Source organism: Aethalodelphis obliquidens, unplaced genomic scaffold (genome assembly GCF_003676395.1).
Source record: "Aethalodelphis obliquidens isolate GAN/ISIS:26980383/991018 unplaced genomic scaffold, ASM367639v1 scaffold86, whole genome shotgun sequence".
Classification (NCBI taxonomy): Eukaryota; Metazoa; Chordata; class Mammalia; order Artiodactyla; family Delphinidae; genus Aethalodelphis; species Aethalodelphis obliquidens.
Window position 1 is genome coordinate 2,024,039 of NW_020838030.1, and position 19,924 is coordinate 2,043,962.

The 19,924-nt window shown below is 38.9% G+C and overlaps 1 protein-coding gene and 1 long non-coding RNA gene across 9 annotated transcripts in view; one reads left to right on the top strand and one right to left on the bottom strand.

Annotated features, from left to right (window-relative positions):
• TMCC1 (transmembrane and coiled-coil domain family 1) overlaps positions 1-19,924 on the top strand; it is a 214,666-nt gene that overhangs the window by 95,624 nt on the left and 99,118 nt on the right. For 2 of the 8 annotated variants that reach the window (XM_027093865.1, XM_027093861.1), the window contains exon 1: positions 15,657-15,843. The exons of 5 other annotated variants lie outside the window; for them this stretch is intronic. Coding sequence is in view for 1 of the 3 variants with exons in the window: in XM_027093864.1 (XP_026949665.1) it covers positions 15,805-15,843 (39 nt within the window). In the remaining 2 variants the exon portion in view is untranslated. Of the gene's footprint in view, positions 1-15,624; positions 15,844-19,924 lie in introns of those variants that run through there. One more of the 8 variants, XM_027093864.1, reaches the window with a different exon arrangement.
• LOC113613276 (uncharacterized) lies at positions 14,347-15,385 on the bottom strand. Its single transcript, XR_003430147.1, has 3 exons — positions 15,270-15,385; positions 14,957-15,145; positions 14,347-14,473 (listed from the first exon to the last, which is right to left on the bottom strand). It is a non-coding gene; the product is annotated as an uncharacterized LOC113613276 (long non-coding RNA).

The following is a 19,924-nucleotide window of genomic DNA, read 5'->3' on the forward strand; positions in this document are numbered from 1 at the left end:
CAGCGGCTGGGCCCGTGAGCCATGGCCGCTGAGCCTGCGAGTCTGGAGCCTGTGCTCCGCAATGGGAGAGGCCATAACAGAGAGAGGCCTGCGTACCGCAAAAAACAGAATGGGAACATTAGAACGTTACCATCACCATGTTCTTGGAACTGTATGGGATTCTCCCACTGTTGAAAATTTTTTATTTCACTCACTTTACTTAAAAAAAAAATATTTAATTACATATTGTATGTGACGCTGTTTAGTTATACTTGTTTTGGGGGCTTTATAAAATGATATTATAGCTTATGTAGTCTTCTGTGGCTTGCTTTTTACACAGAAATATTTTTCTAAGGTCGATCCATGTTATTGCATACAGTTGTGGTTCATTTGTACTGTTTATTTAATTTTCTCCCCCATTTATCTTTTTCTTAGTCAGAGGTTGGATCTCCTATTTCGTTTTGTTTCCTTATTTTCTGACTCTTTTGTATCCTGACTTCTGGGAAATTTCCTTAAAACTTATTTTCCAGTACTTCCATTAAAATATTTCATTTCTATCATGTTTTAAATTTTTGAAGTGCTTTTCCTCTATGAAAACTTTTTTATAACAACCTATTTTTATAGGTTATGTTTTCTTTTGTGTCGAAGGATTTTTTTTTTTTTTTTGCTTCCTATATAGTCTCTGTCTCTTCAGAGTTTCTTTCCCTTTTTCTTTTTTCCTGGGTGTTTTAGTTTCTGTCTTTTTTGTTACAGGCTTTTCTCAAGTATCTTTCTTGCCATGGCTTTGTCTTCGTATTTGAGGGAGGCATTGAAATGTTGTGGGAAGCTCTTCTTTGTGAAAGGCTTGTAGGTTTATGGTTTTTTACTATAGAGTAATTAGGCAGAGACCCATTTTATTGCAGACCCCTCCACTTGTCAGTATCTGTAGGTCTTGTCTTCAGTTCTATAGTCACCTTTTCAAGAGAGAATCTTCAAACTTTTACATTTGCTGGTGGATGAATGATGGTGGTGGTAATAGCTTGACTGCCTTGTGGCTTAGTGCCTTCCGCTAGGAGGAAGAGGACTAAAATTCTCATTTATCAGTTTAATCCTTCTGTCCTTAGAATGGTACCTCATTCCAGCCCTCAGCTGTGTCTAGAGTCTCTCAGTCTAGAATCCTTCTCGTCCCTTGTTTCAGTCTTCCCCAGAAAATAAAACTCTGGACCGATCACCTTCCTGTGTGTTAGGAGAATGAGCTGCTGATCTAGATCTAAGTGTTCATTATAAATACTTACAACCAGTCCTTCTGTTTTCAGGCCCAACCCAATGCCCTTGTTTTTGAGTAGCCCCTGATACTTCTAAGTCTTGACCTTTCTATACTTTTGGCATAAATAGGCTTGCTTCTTGTTGGTTTCCTCACACCACCCACTACCCTGCCAAGTACTTATCTGACTGGAGAAAACCCAAAAGCTGTCATTTATTACCGGACCATCGTTTTTTCACCTCCCAGAGAGTTTTATTGACATCTCTTATTTACTGTTGTCTCCTTTCAAGTTTGCTGTGCCTCTCTGGGTATATGCCTTTTGTTATTCAATTTTAGTAGAAAGCCAAGATAAATATGTTCAGTTCTTCATGTTTAATCCATGATTCCTTTCTAAGGAAGCTTTTATTACAACAGAAACGTGAGGGACTTTGATATAGAATTGCCCTCTAAAGTCTTCTTTGTCCTCAAAGTAGAAATCAGCAAAAATTTCATTTCTACTGGTTGTGATCCAGGTTAGTCTATTTTTCAGCACATACAGAGCCTTTTGAAATATAGGGTCCCACTCTTGTAAAGTAGAAAAGGCTAGGATCCATTTGTTTCTTTCTGTAGCCACTTAAAAAATAGCATTCCTATAGCAATTTTGTAGTTATCTTCTGTCTCAGATTCTTTTTACTGGACAGCTAAACATAAAGTTCATTCTCTTTTCATTGACCTAGAGTGTCATAGACAGAATAATCTTTTTAAAATTTGAATTTGTGTATTAAAGCTTAGTTTTCGAAATCCTGATTTGGGTGAAGGAAATCTAGATTAAGTTTAACCAAACTGTGGTTTTTATTATGTTTTATACTTAAGTAGTACTTTGAGCCATATGAAACTGCCAATAGTTGAGCAGTTCTAGCCTATAAAAATGGTAATTTTATGTGATTCAACATAACAAAGTTAAAAGATCTTAATAGTTTAGTTAACAGTCCTTTCTGTCCAATGTAGGAATTTGTTCTATAGCATTTTTGGAAATATTCCAGTAGGAGGAAAGGATGAGATAAAATGATAAGTAAGAGGAAGAGTTGAGGTCCCTGTTCAGTATAACTGTACGTCCAAGAGTTGCATCAGGGTTCCTATGGTGTTCTAGAAGCTCCACACTACTGAGGCTGGAGGCTATAAATTCCATGGAGTGCCAATTAGATACACGATGCCTGTGAATTTGGACACTAACACACACTACCTGAGTACCTGGCTGCCAGGCTACAAATCTGTAGAGGATTTCAGCAAATATCAATTTAGCTGGAATAGTATCACTTAGTATTGTATATTCTGTATACAACCTTTATGTGTATTTCCTTAGGTTAGTTAAAAGTTGAACTTTAAAACGATAATATGACTGTCAGTGAGATTTAAAACATTGTAGAGACAAAATATACAACAACAATAGCAAAAAGGACTGGGGGAAGGATTGGTTTGTTTGGAAGGTGGTTAAGGTAGACTGTAACCCTATAATTTACAGGATTACCACTAAAAGGATAACACAAAATGCATAAAAAATAATAGAAGAGATTAAATGGAATATTAAAAATACTTGATGAATAGAAAAGAAGAATAAAGAACACATGGGACAAATTTAAAACAAATAGCAAGATGGAAGTAAAAAGACAGAAAAAAGACCATGCAAACACTAACCAAAAGAAAGCTGTTGTTAAAGCTATGTTAATATCAGATAGGTTAGACATTAAGGCAGGAAGTATTGCTAAAGGTAAAGAACGACATTTTCATAATGCTAAAATGGTCCTCTCAGTAGAAAGACATAACAATCCTAAGCAACCTTCTCTTGTTGTTTGCTTTGCTGACCATACATGTGTGGTGTTTGGGTCTTTTCTTTTCACGAGTGTTGTCATTTTTCACTGCTAGAGATGTTTCTGAAGTCTGTGAGGGAAGAGTTGTTGTTGCTTTGTGTCTGACTGTGGTTATGTTCATTTTAGCACATGCTCTGGGCGTTGTAAACGATTGTGTGGGGTACCACCTGAGAGAGCCAAGCCCCACAATTATAATTATTTCATTTAGTGTTGTAGTTACTTTTAATGTAATTATTGTCCTTTAAAACATGCCATGCATGAGAAATAGAATTTAGATGAGAACTAAAGACGTGATGTTTCAAAGAATTCTTTTTTAACATTGTGTGATTATGAGTAATAAGGTACTATAAAGAACAAATCAGAAAGGAGAAGCTGGATTCTTGTTAGTAAGCCTTTTTTTTTTTTTTTGGTATTAGGTTTTTAAAGCCCTGCAGTGATGTGTTATTGTCAAAAATCTTCATTTCTATCTGGAGAGAATGTCCTGTTATTTAGAGAATATTCCATTTTTCTGGAAAAAGACATCTGTTGGTTGATCTTCATGCCTAAATGTAAGAAAAGGAGAGAGGTTTAAGGAAAGAAAAGTGCTGAATCAAAGAGCATACTTGGAAATAGACAGAAATACAATTAGTGTAACTTTAAAAAATTTGTGGTAAAAGCACATAACAAAATTTACTATTTAGCTGTACAATTTAGTAGTGTTAAATATATTCACTTTGTTGTGAAATAGATCTCCAAACCATTTAATCTTGCAAATCTGAAAATCTATACCCATTTAAAAACTCTTCCTTTCTCCCCTCCCCTCAGCCACTGTATCCACAATTCTACTTTGTGTTTGAATTTGACTACTCTAGGTACCTCAGATAAGTGGAATCATACAGTATTTGTCTTTTTCTGACTGGCTTATTTCACTTAACATAATGTCCTCAAGGTTCATCCATCTTGTAGCATGTTACGGGATTTCCTTCCTTTTTAAAACTGAATAATACTCCCTTGTGTGTATAGACCACATTTTGTTTATCCATTTATCTGTTGGATATTTGGTTTGCTTCCACCTCTTGGCTATTGTGAATAGTGCTGCTATGAACATGGGTGTACAAATAGTGTTTCGAGACCCTGCTTTCAATTCTTTTGCATATATACCCAGAAGTGGGATTGCTGGATCATATGGTAATTCTATTTTTAATTTTTTGAGGAACTGCCATATGAGTTTTCCACAGCAGTTGCACTGTTTTGTATTTTACATCAGTATGCAAGGGTTCCAGTTTCTCCACGTCCTTGCGAACGCTTGTTTTCTGGGTTTTTTTTGTTGTTGTTGTTAGTTGCCATCCTAACAGGTATGAGGCAATATCTCATTGTGGTTTTGATTTGCATTTCCCTGATGATTAGTGATGTTTAGCGACTTTTCATATGCTTGTTGGCTGTCTTTTGTCATCTTTGGAGAAATGTCAGTTTACATCCTTTGCCCATTTATTCATCAGTTTGATTTTTCGTTGTTAAGTTGTATGAGTTCTTTATATATTTTGGATATTAAGCCCTTTTCAGATATATGACTTACAAATATTTTCTCCCATTCAGTAGGTTGTCTTTTCATTTTGTTGATGGGATCCTTTGCTTTGCAGAAGCTTATTAGTTTGATGTATTCCCACTTGATTATTTTTACTTTTGTTGCCTTTGCTTTTGGTGTCAAATCCAAAAAATCATTGCCAAGACTCATGTCAAGGAGCTTACTGCTTATGTTTTCTTCTAGGTGTTTCATGGTTTCAGGTCTTACATTCAAGTCTTTAATCCATTTTGGGTTAATTTTTGTGCTAGTGGTCCCGTTTTATTCTTTTGCATGTGACTGTCCAGTTTTTCCAATACCATGTATTGAAGTGACTGTTATGACAGTTATTTAAAATTCTTTGTCAGGCAACTCATAGATCTGTTTCTTTAGAGTTGGTTTCTGGAGTTTAATTTTGCTCCTTTAATTGGGCCCTACCTCCCTGTTTCTTTATATGCTTTGTGGTTTTTTGCTGGGGACATTTGAAAAAAACAGTCACCTACCCCCTGCCTTTGCATACTGGATTCCTTCTAGGACCTCTCAAGCCTTTTCTGATCTTAGCTCCCCCTGGGATTTGCCTGCAGAACTGCAGCTGTAAGGTGCTTTTTGCATCTTGTTTACAGTGTCTTACAACTCTGGTTCCTATTCTCTTAGGGCTCTGAGTTACCTAAGACAGAAGCCAGTCCCTCAGGCAGTTCCCAGACCAGCCAGAAATGGATGTATTGTCTGTTTTGTTTGTGTTCCCAAGGGAAGAGCCTGGCATGAGGGGTTTCTTCCTGGTTGCTCCACACTATGCTCTGCAGGGGAAGCGGCATGAATGGGTATGCCAAACATCACAAAATTTCCTACCCCTTTCATTGGAATCTTGTGTTGGATTTACAATAGCCTAGGTGCTATAGCTTCTTAAGTGTTCTCTAGAGTTTTTGCAGTGGTTATTCTGGTCGGTCTGTTGTTGTTAACTCAGTGTCTCTGTAGGGGAAGGAGGGCCTGTATTTTCCTAGTCTGCCATTTTGCTGACATCACTCTCCCTAGTATCATTTTTTGAAATATAAATTCTGCCAGATAATGTTTCTCTTTATAAGACATGTAGGTAAAAGGGAATCAAAAATGTAATATTTTGGACTTGAGTAAGGTAATTTGTCCTTTGTGAGGTTCATGTCTGTAAATGGAGAAGATGAAATCTAAAGCAGTGATATCCTATGTAATGTTTTATTTTGGAATAAAGAAATAAGGTAATCCTATCAGATAAGACCATGTTTTCTTTTATGGTTTTCAGGGCATTTGACAAATATTTAATTGAACGTTTACTGTGTGTAAGGTACTATGCAACTGGGATACAGAAAGTATGAGATGTAATCCTTCAAGGTGCTCATTTTTAATTTGATGAAAGACAACGTTAATGCATAAAAAACTAACAGTACAGGATCTACATACGAAATATAAAAGTACAAGAACTATCACTGTGAGCTATGCAGAAGCAGAAATGACAGTGAACTGAACAGGAATGGCTTCCAAAAAAATGGACCTTCAGTAGGTAGGATCTTATCTTAGTGTCTATCCTGGAGGAAAAAAAAAATCACACATCCCAAAGCAGGCATGTATAGGCAGTATGTTTGTACTAGCAGAAATGTGGAAATAATCTCAATGGTCATAAGAAAATGGATAGGGCTTCTCCAGTGGCGCAGTGGTTCAGAATCCACCTGCCAATACAGGGGACATGGGTTTGAGCCCTGGTCCAGGAAGATCTCACATGCCGCAGAGCAACTTAGTCCGTGTGCCGCAACTACTGAGCCCATGTGCCTAGAGCCCGTGCTCTGCAACAAGAGAAGCCACTGCAATGAGAAGCCCTTGCACCGCAATGAAGAGTAGCCCCTGTTCACCGTAACTAGAGAAAGCCTACCCGCAGCAACAAAGACCCAATGCAGCCATTAATTAATTAATTAAAAAAGAGAATGGATAAATAAACTGTTCTGTCTATACTGTGGACTGCTGTGTAGCAATTAAATAGTGGAGATCCATATGTACTGACAAAATTTTCTAAGTAAATTGAGTTTTTAAAAACGGATATCTTAGCTTATTTGGGTTGCTATAACCAAGTACCACAGACTGAGACATTTATAAACACAATAATTTATTTCTCACAGTTCCAGAGGCTAGACATTCGAGATCTGGGTGCCAGTGTGGTTGGGTGAGGGCCCTTTTCTGGGTCTCAGAGTTCTTTTTGTATCCTCACATGTTGGAAGGGACTAGGGAGCTCTGAGGTGTCTTTTATACGAGCACTAGTCCCACATGGCGACTGTAGCACCTCTCAAAGGCCCTACCTCCTAATAGTATCACACTGGGTTTTAGGATTTCAACATAAGAATTTTGGGTGGACACAAACATTCAGACCACAGCAAAGGAAGTTTCAAATAATATGTATGGTATGATATTAGTTGGGTTAAAAAACAAACCAAACTAAAAACAAACCTACAAATAATACTGTATACTTTTATAAGTAAATAATATATAAATTCATACTAAAGGAAGTTTAAACTGATAACAGTGGTTACAACAATTAAGCATCTATAAATTACTTGTATAATTAAAAATAAAGAAAAGGCCCAGAAGAAAATTTATGTAAACACAATTAGTGGTTACTCCTGTATGGTGAGATTATTAACAAATTTTCTTTATATTTTACTGTATTTTCTGAATTTTTACAGGAACCATTTTATTGGAAAATGTTAAATTATAAAGAATAAGTGGGAGATAAGTAATTGACAAATAGTTAATAAAATTAATTTTCACAAAGTGGAATAGAAGAACGAGTAGACTTAGGTGGGGAGATCAGGGAGTTTATGGGTAAGGGAGATGGTTGAGGGAGAGAGAGGGAAATCCAGAATATCTTAGAAACTTTTAAAGTTTTATAGAGTCATTATATTTTTAAGCCATTCATTCAGTAAATATTTAATAAATATTTGGCCTAGTAGGTGCCAGGGTCCCTGCCCCTAAGGAGCTTATGTTTTGATGAAGGGGATGCAGACAAGGAAATTACAGTGTATTAAGGAAGAATCAATTAGTAAGGTGGAGAAAGAGGTCGTTGAGGGTTGATAGAGAAGGTTTTCCTGAAGGAGCAGAAGTCTAAACTGAGATTTGGAGTTAAGTTGAAAGTAATGTGAGATGTCTGGAGAGGGAAAGCAGGGACCAGCACAGGAAACACGTTGTAAACCGTTTTAAGAACTTGATTTTGTAGTGTTTAAATATTTCAAATACATAATCTTGCTGGGTGTTCTTTGCAACATAGCAAACAATAACCATGTTGGTTGTTTGGTACTTAGTAGGCACATTATAAACTCTTCCTCCCTCCCTCTCTTCTCCCTTTACTTTTCTCCCTCTTGTATGCATTCAGTGCAGGTGATGCATGGCATGGGTTTTTTGGGGGAGAAATAAACGCAAATCCTAAAACATTGCTGATGTAATAAAAGGAGGCAGCCTTAATCTAGCATATTTAAAAGAGCCATGTCCAGTTCATCAAAATAAAAATGTTAATTTGACATGGTTCGCTGCTGCTTAAATCAGCCATTACAATGAGTTATGGAATTGAATACAAGTAGGTGTTCAAAACAATTTTTTAAATTTATTTTATTTTTGGCTGTGGTAGGTCTTCATTGCTTCACGCTGGCTTTTCTCTAGGTGCGGAGAGCGGAGGCTACTCTTCGTTGCGGTGCATGGACTTATCATTGCGGTGGCTTCTCTTGTTGCGGAGCATGGGCTCTAGGCGCGTGGGCTTCAGTAGTTGTGGCTTGCAGGCTCTAGAGCGCGGGCTCTAGAGCGCAGGCTCAGTAGTTGTGGCGCACAGGCTTAGTTGCTCCACAGCACGTGGGATCTTACCAGACCAGGGCTCACACCCGTGTCCCCTGCATTGGCAGGCGGATTCTTAACCACCGTACCACCAGGGAAGCCCAGGTGTTCAAATTTTTTTAATCATCAATATCTTTTAACATCTTACTACTTAATAAATTATACTATTTTCAGGGTTATTTATATTGACAGTGGCTTGGACTTTTGTAAATAACTTCACAAGTTACTTAATCTGTTCTTGGGTAGATAAAATATGGTATCTTATTGTTATCTATTGTGGGATTCCCAAAAGAAATTTATTTCTGCAAGACAGAACGATCATATCATTCAAGGGGCCTGAATTGCCATAGGGAATCCTGAAACTGGAGATGTTATTTACTAAACTTTTTGAAAATAGATTTTTCTCTCTCTTTGCTTTAAAGACAGACAACAACTGAAACAATCATAACTTCTGTAAAGAAAGAACCTATCACATTATTATTCGTTAATGATGGGCTATACCCATTTGGGCAGTTTATAGCAAAATAGTTAAAAAACATGTGCAATTTAGAAAGAAGGAATAAATGAATTTTTTATAATCTATATTCCCATTCCACAAAGAAAAAGTATTCTGAAAAATATTCAAGCTTACAACATGTTGCCTTGTTAGTGTGGAAAAACTAAATTTTACTTATCCCTTGATTTGCGCCTTTGTGTCTTTTTGCGGTGTGCGGGCCTCTCACTGTTGTGGCCTCTCCCGTTGCGGAGCACAGGCTCCGGACGCGCAGGCTCAGCGGCCATGGTTCACGGGCCAAGCCGCTCCGCGGCATATAGGATCTTCCCGGACCGGGGCACGAACCCGTGTCCCCTGCATCGGCAGGCAGACTCTCAACCACTGCACCACCAGGGAAGCCCATCACTTGTTTTGCGCCTCTGTGTCTTTAACTTGTGGTTTTTCTTCTGCCTGGAATGCCCTTCCCCGTTTTTGTCCATTTGCAGAATTTCTATCCAGCCTTAAAGACTCCAACTTTAAGATTTTTCTTGTCCCACAGAAAGTTCATCTTTCCCTTCTTTGTGCCACCACTGTCCCTATATTATAGCACAAGAACTTTATCACACAGCATATTTACCATTTTGTTCCACTACCTTCTGCCATTTTTCAGGCAACTTCATAATTCCATCCTACCAAAACTTTTTATCGTTTTGAGCAAAGAACTGTTCCAGGTGCCTTTTACAGTCTTTCAGGGAATTGAAATTTTTTCCATTAAGAGAATTTTGTAAAAACCAAAATAAATGGAAATCCGAAGGTGCAATGTCTGGTGAATGTGACAGATGAATCAGAACTTCCCAGCCAAGCTATAACAGTTTTTTCCTGGTCATCAAAGAAACATGCGATCTTGCGTTACCCTGATGGAAGATTATGAGTTTTCTTTTGACTAATTCCGGATGCTTTTTGTGGAGTGCTGCTTTCAGTTGGTCTAATTGGGAGCAGTACTTGCTGGAATTAATCATTTGGTTTTCCAGAAGGAGCTCATAATAGAGAACTCCCTTCCAATCCCACCATGTACACAACATCACCTTCTTTGGTTGAAGACCGGCCTTTGGTGTGGTTTGTGGTGGTTCCTTTCACTCGCCCCACGATCTCTTCTGTCCCACATTATTGTACAATATCCACTTTTCATTGCCTGTCACAATTTGTTTTAAAAATGAAACGTTTTCATTACGTTTCAGTAGAGAATCACATGCGGAGATACCATCAAGAAGGTTTTTTTCACTTATGTGGAACCCAGAGGTCAAATCGATTTACATAATCAAGCTGGTGCAAATGATTTTCAGCACTTGATTTGGATATTTTGAGTATGTCGGCTATCTCCCCTGTGGTATGATGTTGATCTCAATTAATGTCTCGATTTGATTGCTATCAACTTCAACTGGTCTCCCTGACCATGGAGTATTGTCCAGCAAGAAAATCTCCAGCATGAAACTTCAGAAACCACTCTTGACACGTTCAGTCAGTCACAGCACCTTCTCCATACACTGCACAAATCTTTTTTTGTGTGTTTCAGTTGAGGTTTTACCTTTCTTGAAATAATAAAGCATAATATGCCAAAAATGTTGCTTTTTTTCTTCCATCTTCATTATTAAAATGGCTACCCAAAAATTCACCAGTTTTGATGAGTTTTTTTTTTTAATGCATGCTGATATGACAGCTGTCACAATACAGTATAACAAAATTGTTTCGAATGAAGTTAGAGCCAACCAAGTGCTACTAGAGCCATCTTACGGAAAAAACCGATTGAACTTTCTGGGCTAGCCTAATAGGAGGAAGCATGATGTAATGGGAAAAGCAGTGTATTTGGGGTATTTGGGTATTTGGGGTTCTAGTCCCAATTCTAATACCAATTTTGTGATTTGGGGCAAGTTTGAAAATCTCTTTGAGCTTTAGTTTCCTTCTCTGTAAAAGTGTAACTTGTAATACATGATGTTCAATAGTAAATACAAAACTTTAATATCAGTTTATTTTTAAAATGTGTTTACAGAGAATTTTAAGAATTAAGCTGGTATAAAGGGAGGGGCATGTGTTTTGAATATAGAAACCAGCTAAATTGGGATAATTATTTAAATTTCATAAGTTTTCATCCAAGGTGTTTCTGAATTTTTTTTTCAGTAGTAACAGTACAGTCCTAGTTTTGTCAAACAAACAGACATGAATATGTTTATACATGTGCAGGAAAACATACAGTTCAATAAGTTTTAATATTATCCTCAGCGTGGAGTTGTATATGATGGATAAAACAAGGAGAATAAAATAATTTTCTTTTTTTTTCTATAATGGTAATGAAGAAAAATTAAAACAAAATAAAAGACCATATAAAGACCATTTGTGGCTTTGGAGGTAGATTATCTTATGACATACAGTAAGGAAAATGTAAGGAACAGGCTTTTTTTTTTCTTTCTGTTTCCCAGTTTTACTAAGAACTGTTACCTATGGGGGAAAGCAGAAAACAAGATGGCTTAGTGATTGATGATGATCAGCTCTTTTTCAGTCATGACAGGAACAAGGGTTCTTTTTTTTTTTGTATTGAAGTATACTTGATGTACAGTAATATTACATAAGTCACAGGTGTATAATATAGTGATTCACAATTTTTAAAGGTTATACTCCATTTATAGTTATTATAAAATATCTACCCCTTCCCTCTCCCCACTGGCAACCACTAGTTTGTTCTCTACATCTGTGAGTCTGCTTCTTTTTTGTTATATTCACTAGTTTGTTGTACTTTTTTAGATTCTAAATATAAGTGATATCATACAGTATTTGTCTTTCTCTGAATTATTTCAGTTAGCATTAATAGCCACTGCGTCCATCCATGTTGCTGTAAATGGCAAGATTTCATTTTTTTTATGGGTGAGTAGTTTCCCATTATATATAATACTACTCAGCCGTAGAAAAGAATGAAATATATATATTTGCCTCATCTTCTTTATCCATTCATCTGTTGATGGACACTTAGTTTGCTTCCGTATCTTGGGAATTGTAGATAATGCTGCTATGAACATTGGGGTGCATATATCTTTTCCAATTAGTGTTTTTTGGGGTTTTTTGGGTATATACCCAGGAGTGGAATTGCTGGGTCATATGGTAGTTCTTGTTTTAGGTTTTTTTTTTTTTTTTTTTTTTACATAGTAGCTATTATTTATTATTATTACTTATTTTAGTCTTTTGAGAAACCTCCATACTGTTTTCCACAGTGGCTGCACCAATTTACATTCCCACAAACAGTGTATGAGGGTTCCCTTTTCCAAGAGTTCTTAATATAGCGTCTGTCGACAAGCTTTAGTGGAATCCATGAACCATTTGGAATGGTGTCAAAAACACTGAGTATGTCCATTCATGCATTTCCTGTATGTCACTCCAGTGACTGAGTCCATAGGTTTTAACAGATTCACAAAGAGTACATGATGCAAAAAGTATTAAGAACACTATGGACAGTTCTTATCTGCTTCTGCATAGAGTGTAAGAAGATGTGGGGCTTCCCTGGTGGCGCAGTGATTGGGAATCTGCCTGCCAGTGCAGGGGACACAGGTTCAAGACCTGGTCCGGGAAGATCCCTCATGCCGCAGAACAACTAAGCCTGTGCGCCACAGCTGCTGAGCCTGCGCTCTAGAGCCCGTGTGCCACAACTACTGGAGCCCATGTGCCCAGAGCCCGTGCTCCATAACAAGAGAAGCCAGCGCAATGAGACCTGTGCACCGCAACGAAGAGTAGCCCCCGCTCCCTGCAACTAGAGAAAGCCCGCACGCAGCCAACAAAGACCCAACGCAGCCAAAAATCAATCAATTAAATAAATAAATTTACTTTTAAAAAAGAAAAGAAAAAAAAGAAGATGTGGATTTTTAGTCACAGACTACTGAAAATGGCATTGTATATTTGGATCCCGGAGTAATAGGGAATGATTACAGGGCTGTTGATTTTTCTCTCGGTTATGCATTTTAACGTTTCCTGTTATTATTTTGTAACCTTTGATCTTGATCTGCTGTTCTCATCCAGAAAGCTGCCAGACTCCTCAAAATAAATGAAATTTAGAGATTCTAGTCTTTCCCCTAACAGCTCAATTTATTGAGGATCTTTTCAGTTTTTTGCTTTATCAAGGAATGAATTGGATTCATGTGTTTGAATTACTTTTAACAGGTTTTATTGCATTTAAACAATTCCAGTTTTATCTTTATTTTAATAGGCAAAAACTGAGTAGGTTCCTCCTAGAATGAAGACACCATCCTTTTAAGTCTTCTTATGTGTATATGGCACTTTGAGGATTTATACCCTGTTCAGTTATGATTGATATTTAATGTGTACTTGAGTCTGTAGACTTCTGACATTTTTTTCTAATTCCGTTTCCTCTTTCCTTTTTTTTTTTTTTTTTTGTTGGTGGGGGTAGGGTTAGAAAGAATCTTACAGCAATGATCTGGGATCTGGCTGCTTGTATCAGAAACACCTCATTTTTATGTTTAAAGACACTATGTCTTGGGAATTCCCTGGCAGTCCAATGGTTAGGACTCCACGCTTTCACTGCCAAGGGTGTGGGTTCAGTCCCTGGTTGGGGAACTAAGATCATGCAAGCCGAAAGCATCTCATTAATTCTTCTGCATTCCCAGGAGAAGTTTTCTGATTACTTGGTTTCTTTCTTTGTAGGAGAAAAACGGAGGTACTGGTACTCTTACCATTAAAAAGAAAACACACGGAATTCAAGTTCTCTGTCAACCTACTTTCCACTTCGAATTAAATTTCAATCAGTTAGTTTAACTGTTAGGTTACATTGCATACTCTGAACCCAGATATGAAGGAGTCTTCACTTTCATTCAGAGCTGTTCATCTAGTAGTTTTTGTAAGCTTTGGAATTTCACAAAGTTTAGTTAAATATGTGCAATTCTTTTCCATTTAAAGTTTTTTGGAATAAAAATTTCATATATGCGTTTTGGTCAGAGTAATTTTTTGGAGCCTTGGCATCCTGCTATTAGTTTGAATTTGGTACCTCTTTTCTCCTCTTCCGAAGGTACTGTGAAATGTGTCATATTTCAGGTGAATTTTTAAAAATTGTGCATATTTGTTGATAATTGGAAACAGTAGTGTGTGATATGGGCATAGTGAGAATAACCATTGCTCAAAGATCTTTTTTTAAAATTTTATTTATTGATTTATTTAATTTTGGCTGCATTGGGTCTTCGTTGCTGCACGCAGGCTTTCTCCAGTTGCGGCGAGCAGGGGTTACTCTGCGATGTGGTGCGCGGGCTTCTCATTGTGGTGGCTTCTCTTTGTTGCAGAGCACAGGCTCTAGGCGCGCAGGCTTCAGTAGTTTTGGCTCGTGGGCTCTCGAGTGCAGGCTCAGTAGTTGTGGCGCACAGGCTTAGTTGCTCCATGGCATGCGGGATCTTCGCGGACCAGGGCTCGAACCCATGTCCCCTGCGTTGGCAGGCGGATTCTTAACCACTGCGCCACCAGGGAAGCCCCAAGATCTATCTTTTCGAATTCATTTTTCTCACCTGAAGAAAAAATTTAGTAACACTATATGGTTTACTTATAATATTGAGATTTTAGAGAGAAGGTGCCTGCTTTGCTTATCTGAGTTGGATATTAATACATATTTCACAGGGTTGTTTGAGAAATCAATGGGATGAAAGATGTTAAGTACTCAACAACTGCATATAGTAGGTTCACTTCAAAAAGGCTGTATGTAGCCTAACACGTCGTCCTCCTCACAGAGAATTGAGAGTCACTGGAGCAGGAAAAAATTAATATATGCCAAAAAGTTCTGCCTTGGTCAGTTATTAAATTCATTCAGAAGTAATGAAAAATTTGGAGAGGAGCATATAGAGTGGACAGTTTCATTAAAATGAAGCTTTTTCCTTAAATTTGCTGTCTGGAAGCAGAATCAAATAGATAGGAAGAGACTAGTAAATGATAACAAAATTTTTTTTATCTTTGGAACTGCCCTCACAATTGACATTTTTTCATACCTTTTTTACCTGCATTAATTCAGTCTGAGCTGTTCCTTTTGTGTGTAGATTTTTTTAAGTTACATTGTTCTAATGAGAGAGGGAAAGCGTCTCAGGAGACAGTTTCAATTTGTTTAACTTGCTCACGAAGTTGAAGTCACCCTCGGAATAGGCGTCTCTGCACCTGACATTCCTGCCCCAGGCCGGCCGGACCCCTCCCTGTGAGTAAGAGGAAAGGCTTGGCCAATTACTTAGACAAAGCCGGACGGCTGCCGAGCCGGCGGGGAGGAGTTTCCTTCTCGGAGTAGGGCTTCTTTCACACGGTTTCGCCCAGCAAGATTACCTGCGGCGGAGGTTGAGTAGGGGTTGTTGTCTTTGCCGCGGACCCCCTCCACTGGGAGGGGTCGGGTGGGAGGAATCGTCGAGGTTGCCAGTTTCTCCTGGAGGCAGATGCCTTCTGACCCCAGCGCTCCGGTCCACCTCCCACACAGACAATCAGGTCCGTCCCCGGAGTCTCAGGTGGCACCACGGCGGCATCCTAGGCTAATGATTTGGTGGAAAGGGAAGGGGTGGTCCTTCTGCCTGGACCCCTCTCGGCTGACTCACAGGAAGTGCTAGCAGGGCCGGGCACTGGGCGCAGCAGCTCCAGGATTCCGCCCTCCCCGCCGCGTCTGCCGCCCTCTCCCTCCTACGTGGGCTTTGCCGTATCTCCCGTAGAACAATGAAGGACTTCCAAGTTTGCTAAGACTCGCAGGCACATTCTTTGGACTTCTGTGATAGTCTTCAAAATGTTTTGCCACCGACTTTTACAAGAAGCTGTTTTTTAAAAAGCCCTTCCCTTCGTGGATTGCTTTGTCTGAAGATTACTCAGGGTGACCATGGTTCAGCGCTTTAGCCTCAGGAGGCAGCTATCCAAGGTGGGTACCTTGGGTAGCTTTGTGTGTGTGTTTAGGGGAAACTCTCACCAGCTTTGGCGTGGTCTCCTTTTTCGCTAGAACTGTTCTGTCAAGCCTGCCTCCTCCGGTGCTAAGGAGGGACAGAGGGAGGAAGCGCCGCCTTTTGTTCTTTCCTCAGACAGACACAAAGGTTTAAGGCTGACTGCACTGGAAACCCCAGATTTTGTTCCCCTAAAACTAAAGCTATCATCTGTGAATTTGCAGGAAGTTGTAGTCTGCTTCTCAGTTACAGTTTCCAGAGGGTGTGAGTGAAGGAGAGAATAGTGGGTAAAAAGTGCATGTTTAATTAGCAATTCATGTAGCAGCTTTTGACCAAAATGAGAAAGCTTTATTGGTCTTTGGAATCAGTGCTTTCATACAGAGTTTAATATTAAACTGGGGAAAACTACCATAAAATAGTTCAATAAGCATGACCGCCTTGAAAATGTTAACATGAGTGGTTGTATTAAGAAACTCGCTTATTCCTTCATTAAGGAGTGTGTGAAAAGCAGTACCTGAAGGCTCAGGAATCAATTTTTATAGAGTTGTGCTTCAAAAACAGGTTTCACGTGTGCAGCTTTGGGGGAAAACTTTTAAACTAAGAAAATCAAACTTAAATTTAAAAAAAGAAAGAAAGCAAGCAAGCAAAGCCCTCTTAGAAGAGGGGCTGCTGATTTTATGAATCAGCCTTGGCAGTGGACCTCTGTTGACGCAGTCACTGAGCTCTCTTTTTAAGTGAGTGCAGAAACTACTGTGGAAAGAGGTGTGCTGAGAGTTGAGCTTATTTCAGAAACCCATTCTGTTTTTTAAAAGCTCTATTTTTAAAATGTAGCAGTTGGTGGCTAAATTGTGTCACAGTTCATTCTCTGCAGACAGAAGCTTAAACAAATAGTAAATCAGTAGACATTCTACACTTCCTTGGTTGTTAGTCAGAATTGTTAGATCCTGAAATGCCTTATTGTCTTAAGGGGAAACCTTTAGTTCCTCACAGGTGACCTCAGTGTAGGATGTGTGCATTCAAGCAAAAATGAGCAAAGCTCTTGCCTTCATCCCCATGTCAAATTTTGTCTTTTTTCTTGCATCTCCAAGCCTAACAGGGACTTTTTAGGAGTATTAGAGTAAATTTTCCTTGCTTCCCTTCTCCTCATTCCAGGTGTGTGGGTGGGGGTGAGGGGGCTGGGAGGCTTCCACATTTCTCCTGAACAATAAAGAGAGTCATTTTTGTTTCTCCTTCACGTGATCCTCTGATCACGTATTTTCAGATATATAGTACAACTAAAAAACGGAAGTTGTGTAGATTGTCAGGGCAGTGACCTTTCTGCATAAGGATGTTTGAAACAAGTGAGAGCTAGGTGATAAGTTTCTAAGTAGAAAATAACTGCTTTCTAGGTATTTCTCTCCCAATAATTTTGTGAACTTTTAACACTCTTTTCACTCTGTACTGTATGCATGACTGTGATTTATGGGGCGGGGGGAACACTTTTAGGGGGATTAGGAGCACATCTTCTCTATAACATGAAGAAATAAAAGGTACAGATTATGTAAAAAGACTCCAAGAGTTGACCTCTTTTAATTCCTTTTTCTAACATCCCTCTCCATTTTAACATGGTTTCTGGGTCCTAAACTGGATGGTCAGGACCAAATCGAAGGAAATTTGTTTTCTATCCAGAGTCCTTAGCATAGTAATGAATTGAAAAAAATTCAGTAATTAATTGAAAAAATAATATTCTTAATTGTTTCAGTCTGTATGGCACTAAAATATGGAGGAGAAACTGAATAGTTATGTCAAAAAAATTTTTTTTAACTACAGTGAATGCACTGTGCCCCTATTCTGTCTTTTTGGCTAAATCCACATTACCTGAAAACAGAGGCCCTGTTGTACCCCAGTGCATGGTATTTCTGGCACACGTGGAACACTTAAAGTGAAATTGGTTTTTTGCAGGTCAAAAACAGTTGAACAATGGCAATTTCATATGATTCCAGCTTTATGAACAAGTGTTTTTGTCAATAAGAGATAATCTCCCACAAATGTAGACTTGTCTTAAGATGATCTCATATTTATAAAGCAATTTCCTATTTTGATGAGAAGAAATACTCTTGTGATCATCTTTAAATTTTGTTGGAAATTTTCTGAAAGAAATTATTTATAAATGTTTGCAGTGATTTAAAACCCAGTATCTAATTTAGATGTTTTTTTTTTCCACCAACAAACTTCTTTTTATTCCTTAGCTGCTTTTTTTTTTTTGCGGTACGCGGGCCTCTCGCTGCTGTGGCCTCTCCCGTTGCAGAACACAGGCTCCGGACGCGCAGGCTCAGCGGCCATGGCTCACGGGCCCAGCCTCTCTGCGGCATGTGGGATCCTCCCGGACCGGGGCATGAACACGTGTCCCCTGCATCGGCAGGCGGACTCTCAACCACTGCGCCACCAGGGAAGCCGTCCTTAGCTGCTTTTTATCTTTAAGTTTGATAGTCATGTTTACTTACACTGGGTATTTCCCCTAGAATATTCAAATGATTCCTTCAGGCTAGTGTATTTTGACATCTGAACTAAGTAAAAAGGAGGAAGTAAATTAAATAGATGAAGTAAAAATCTTCATTTTAAAAGCGAGATGCTCAGTTATTCTTTTTGACCAGATCCCAGTTACCTGACTCCCAGAAAAGTTCCTTTTCCTTGCCATTTTAGATTATTTTCTTCCTTTATAGTTTTCTCACATGTGACTTCACAATAGTCGCTAAGGAAAGCTTTTTCTTTCTTCCCTAAGTCCTCTTCATGAGCCAGCCGAAATAGTCTGAAACCTGCCAGTTTGGACATTACATTTAATTCGCCTAATGATCCTTAAACTTAGGTGGTATCAGCTTCATTTTGTCATTAAAGAAACAGGTTCAGGGGCTTCCCTGGTGGCACAGTGGTTAAGAATCAGCTTGCCAATGCAGGGGACATGGGTTCGAGCTCTGGTCGGGGAACATGCCACGTGCTGCGGAGCAGCTAAGCCCGTGTGCCACAACTACTGAGACTGCGCTCTAGAGCCTGCGAGCCACAACTACTGAGCCCGCATGCCACAACTACTGAAGCCCGCACACCTAGAGCCTGTGCTCCACAACAAGAGAAACCACCACAATGAGAAGCCCATGCACCGCAGCAAAGAGTAGCCCCCGATCGCTGCAACGAAGACCCAACGCAGCCAAAAATAAAATAAATAAATAAATTACTTTAAAAAAAAAAACAAAAAACGGGGGCTTCCCTGGTGGCGCAGTGGTTGAGAGTCCACCTGCCGATGCAGGGGACACGGGTTTGTGCCCCAGTCCGGGAAGATCCCACATACCGCGGAGCGGCTGGGCCCGTGAGCCATGGCTGCTGAGCTTGCGCGTCCGGAGCCTGTGCTCCACAACAGGAGAGGCCACAACAGTGAGAGGCCCGCATACCGCCAAAAAAAAAAGAAAAGAAAAGAAAAAAAAAGTTCAGAGAAGTTAATTTTCCCAAGATCAGCCAGAGGCAGACTCAGGTTTAAACTTAGGTCTAACTCTAAACCCATTCTGCTTCCCCACACCAACTGCCTCCCTAAATTTCTGGTGTATTAATCAGTTTACTCTCATGGACTATGATATTTCTCCATGCTTATAGAAAACAGTGTAGTAAATAACTTAGATAACTGCTTTGGAGCAGCCCTTTTCAATAGGGCTGAAATTAATGTCTGATAGGGTTTGAATATATCAGTCAAACTTGGTAAGTGTTTTCCACAAAGTTGTTTTCTTTGGCCAGAGAAACATCAATTTGAGTAAGATAGTTGATTTAATAAAGCCATATTAAATGTAGTTGAAGCTTAACTGCATGTACTTACATGAAACTTTATAAACTGTATTGCCTTTTAGAAAATGTCTTTGTTAAGGAGAAGAATTTACTCTTGAGTTTCTATAATAATGTTTAAGGGATGAAATACAATGAATTAAAAATTCAGAAAGTCTTGTTTTAACTCACTCTGGCTCTGTTGTCCCTCCCCGCCAACCCCCTCAAATCTTTTAAATGGGTAATAGAAAATCAGGTTTTTTCTTCTTTTCTGGAATT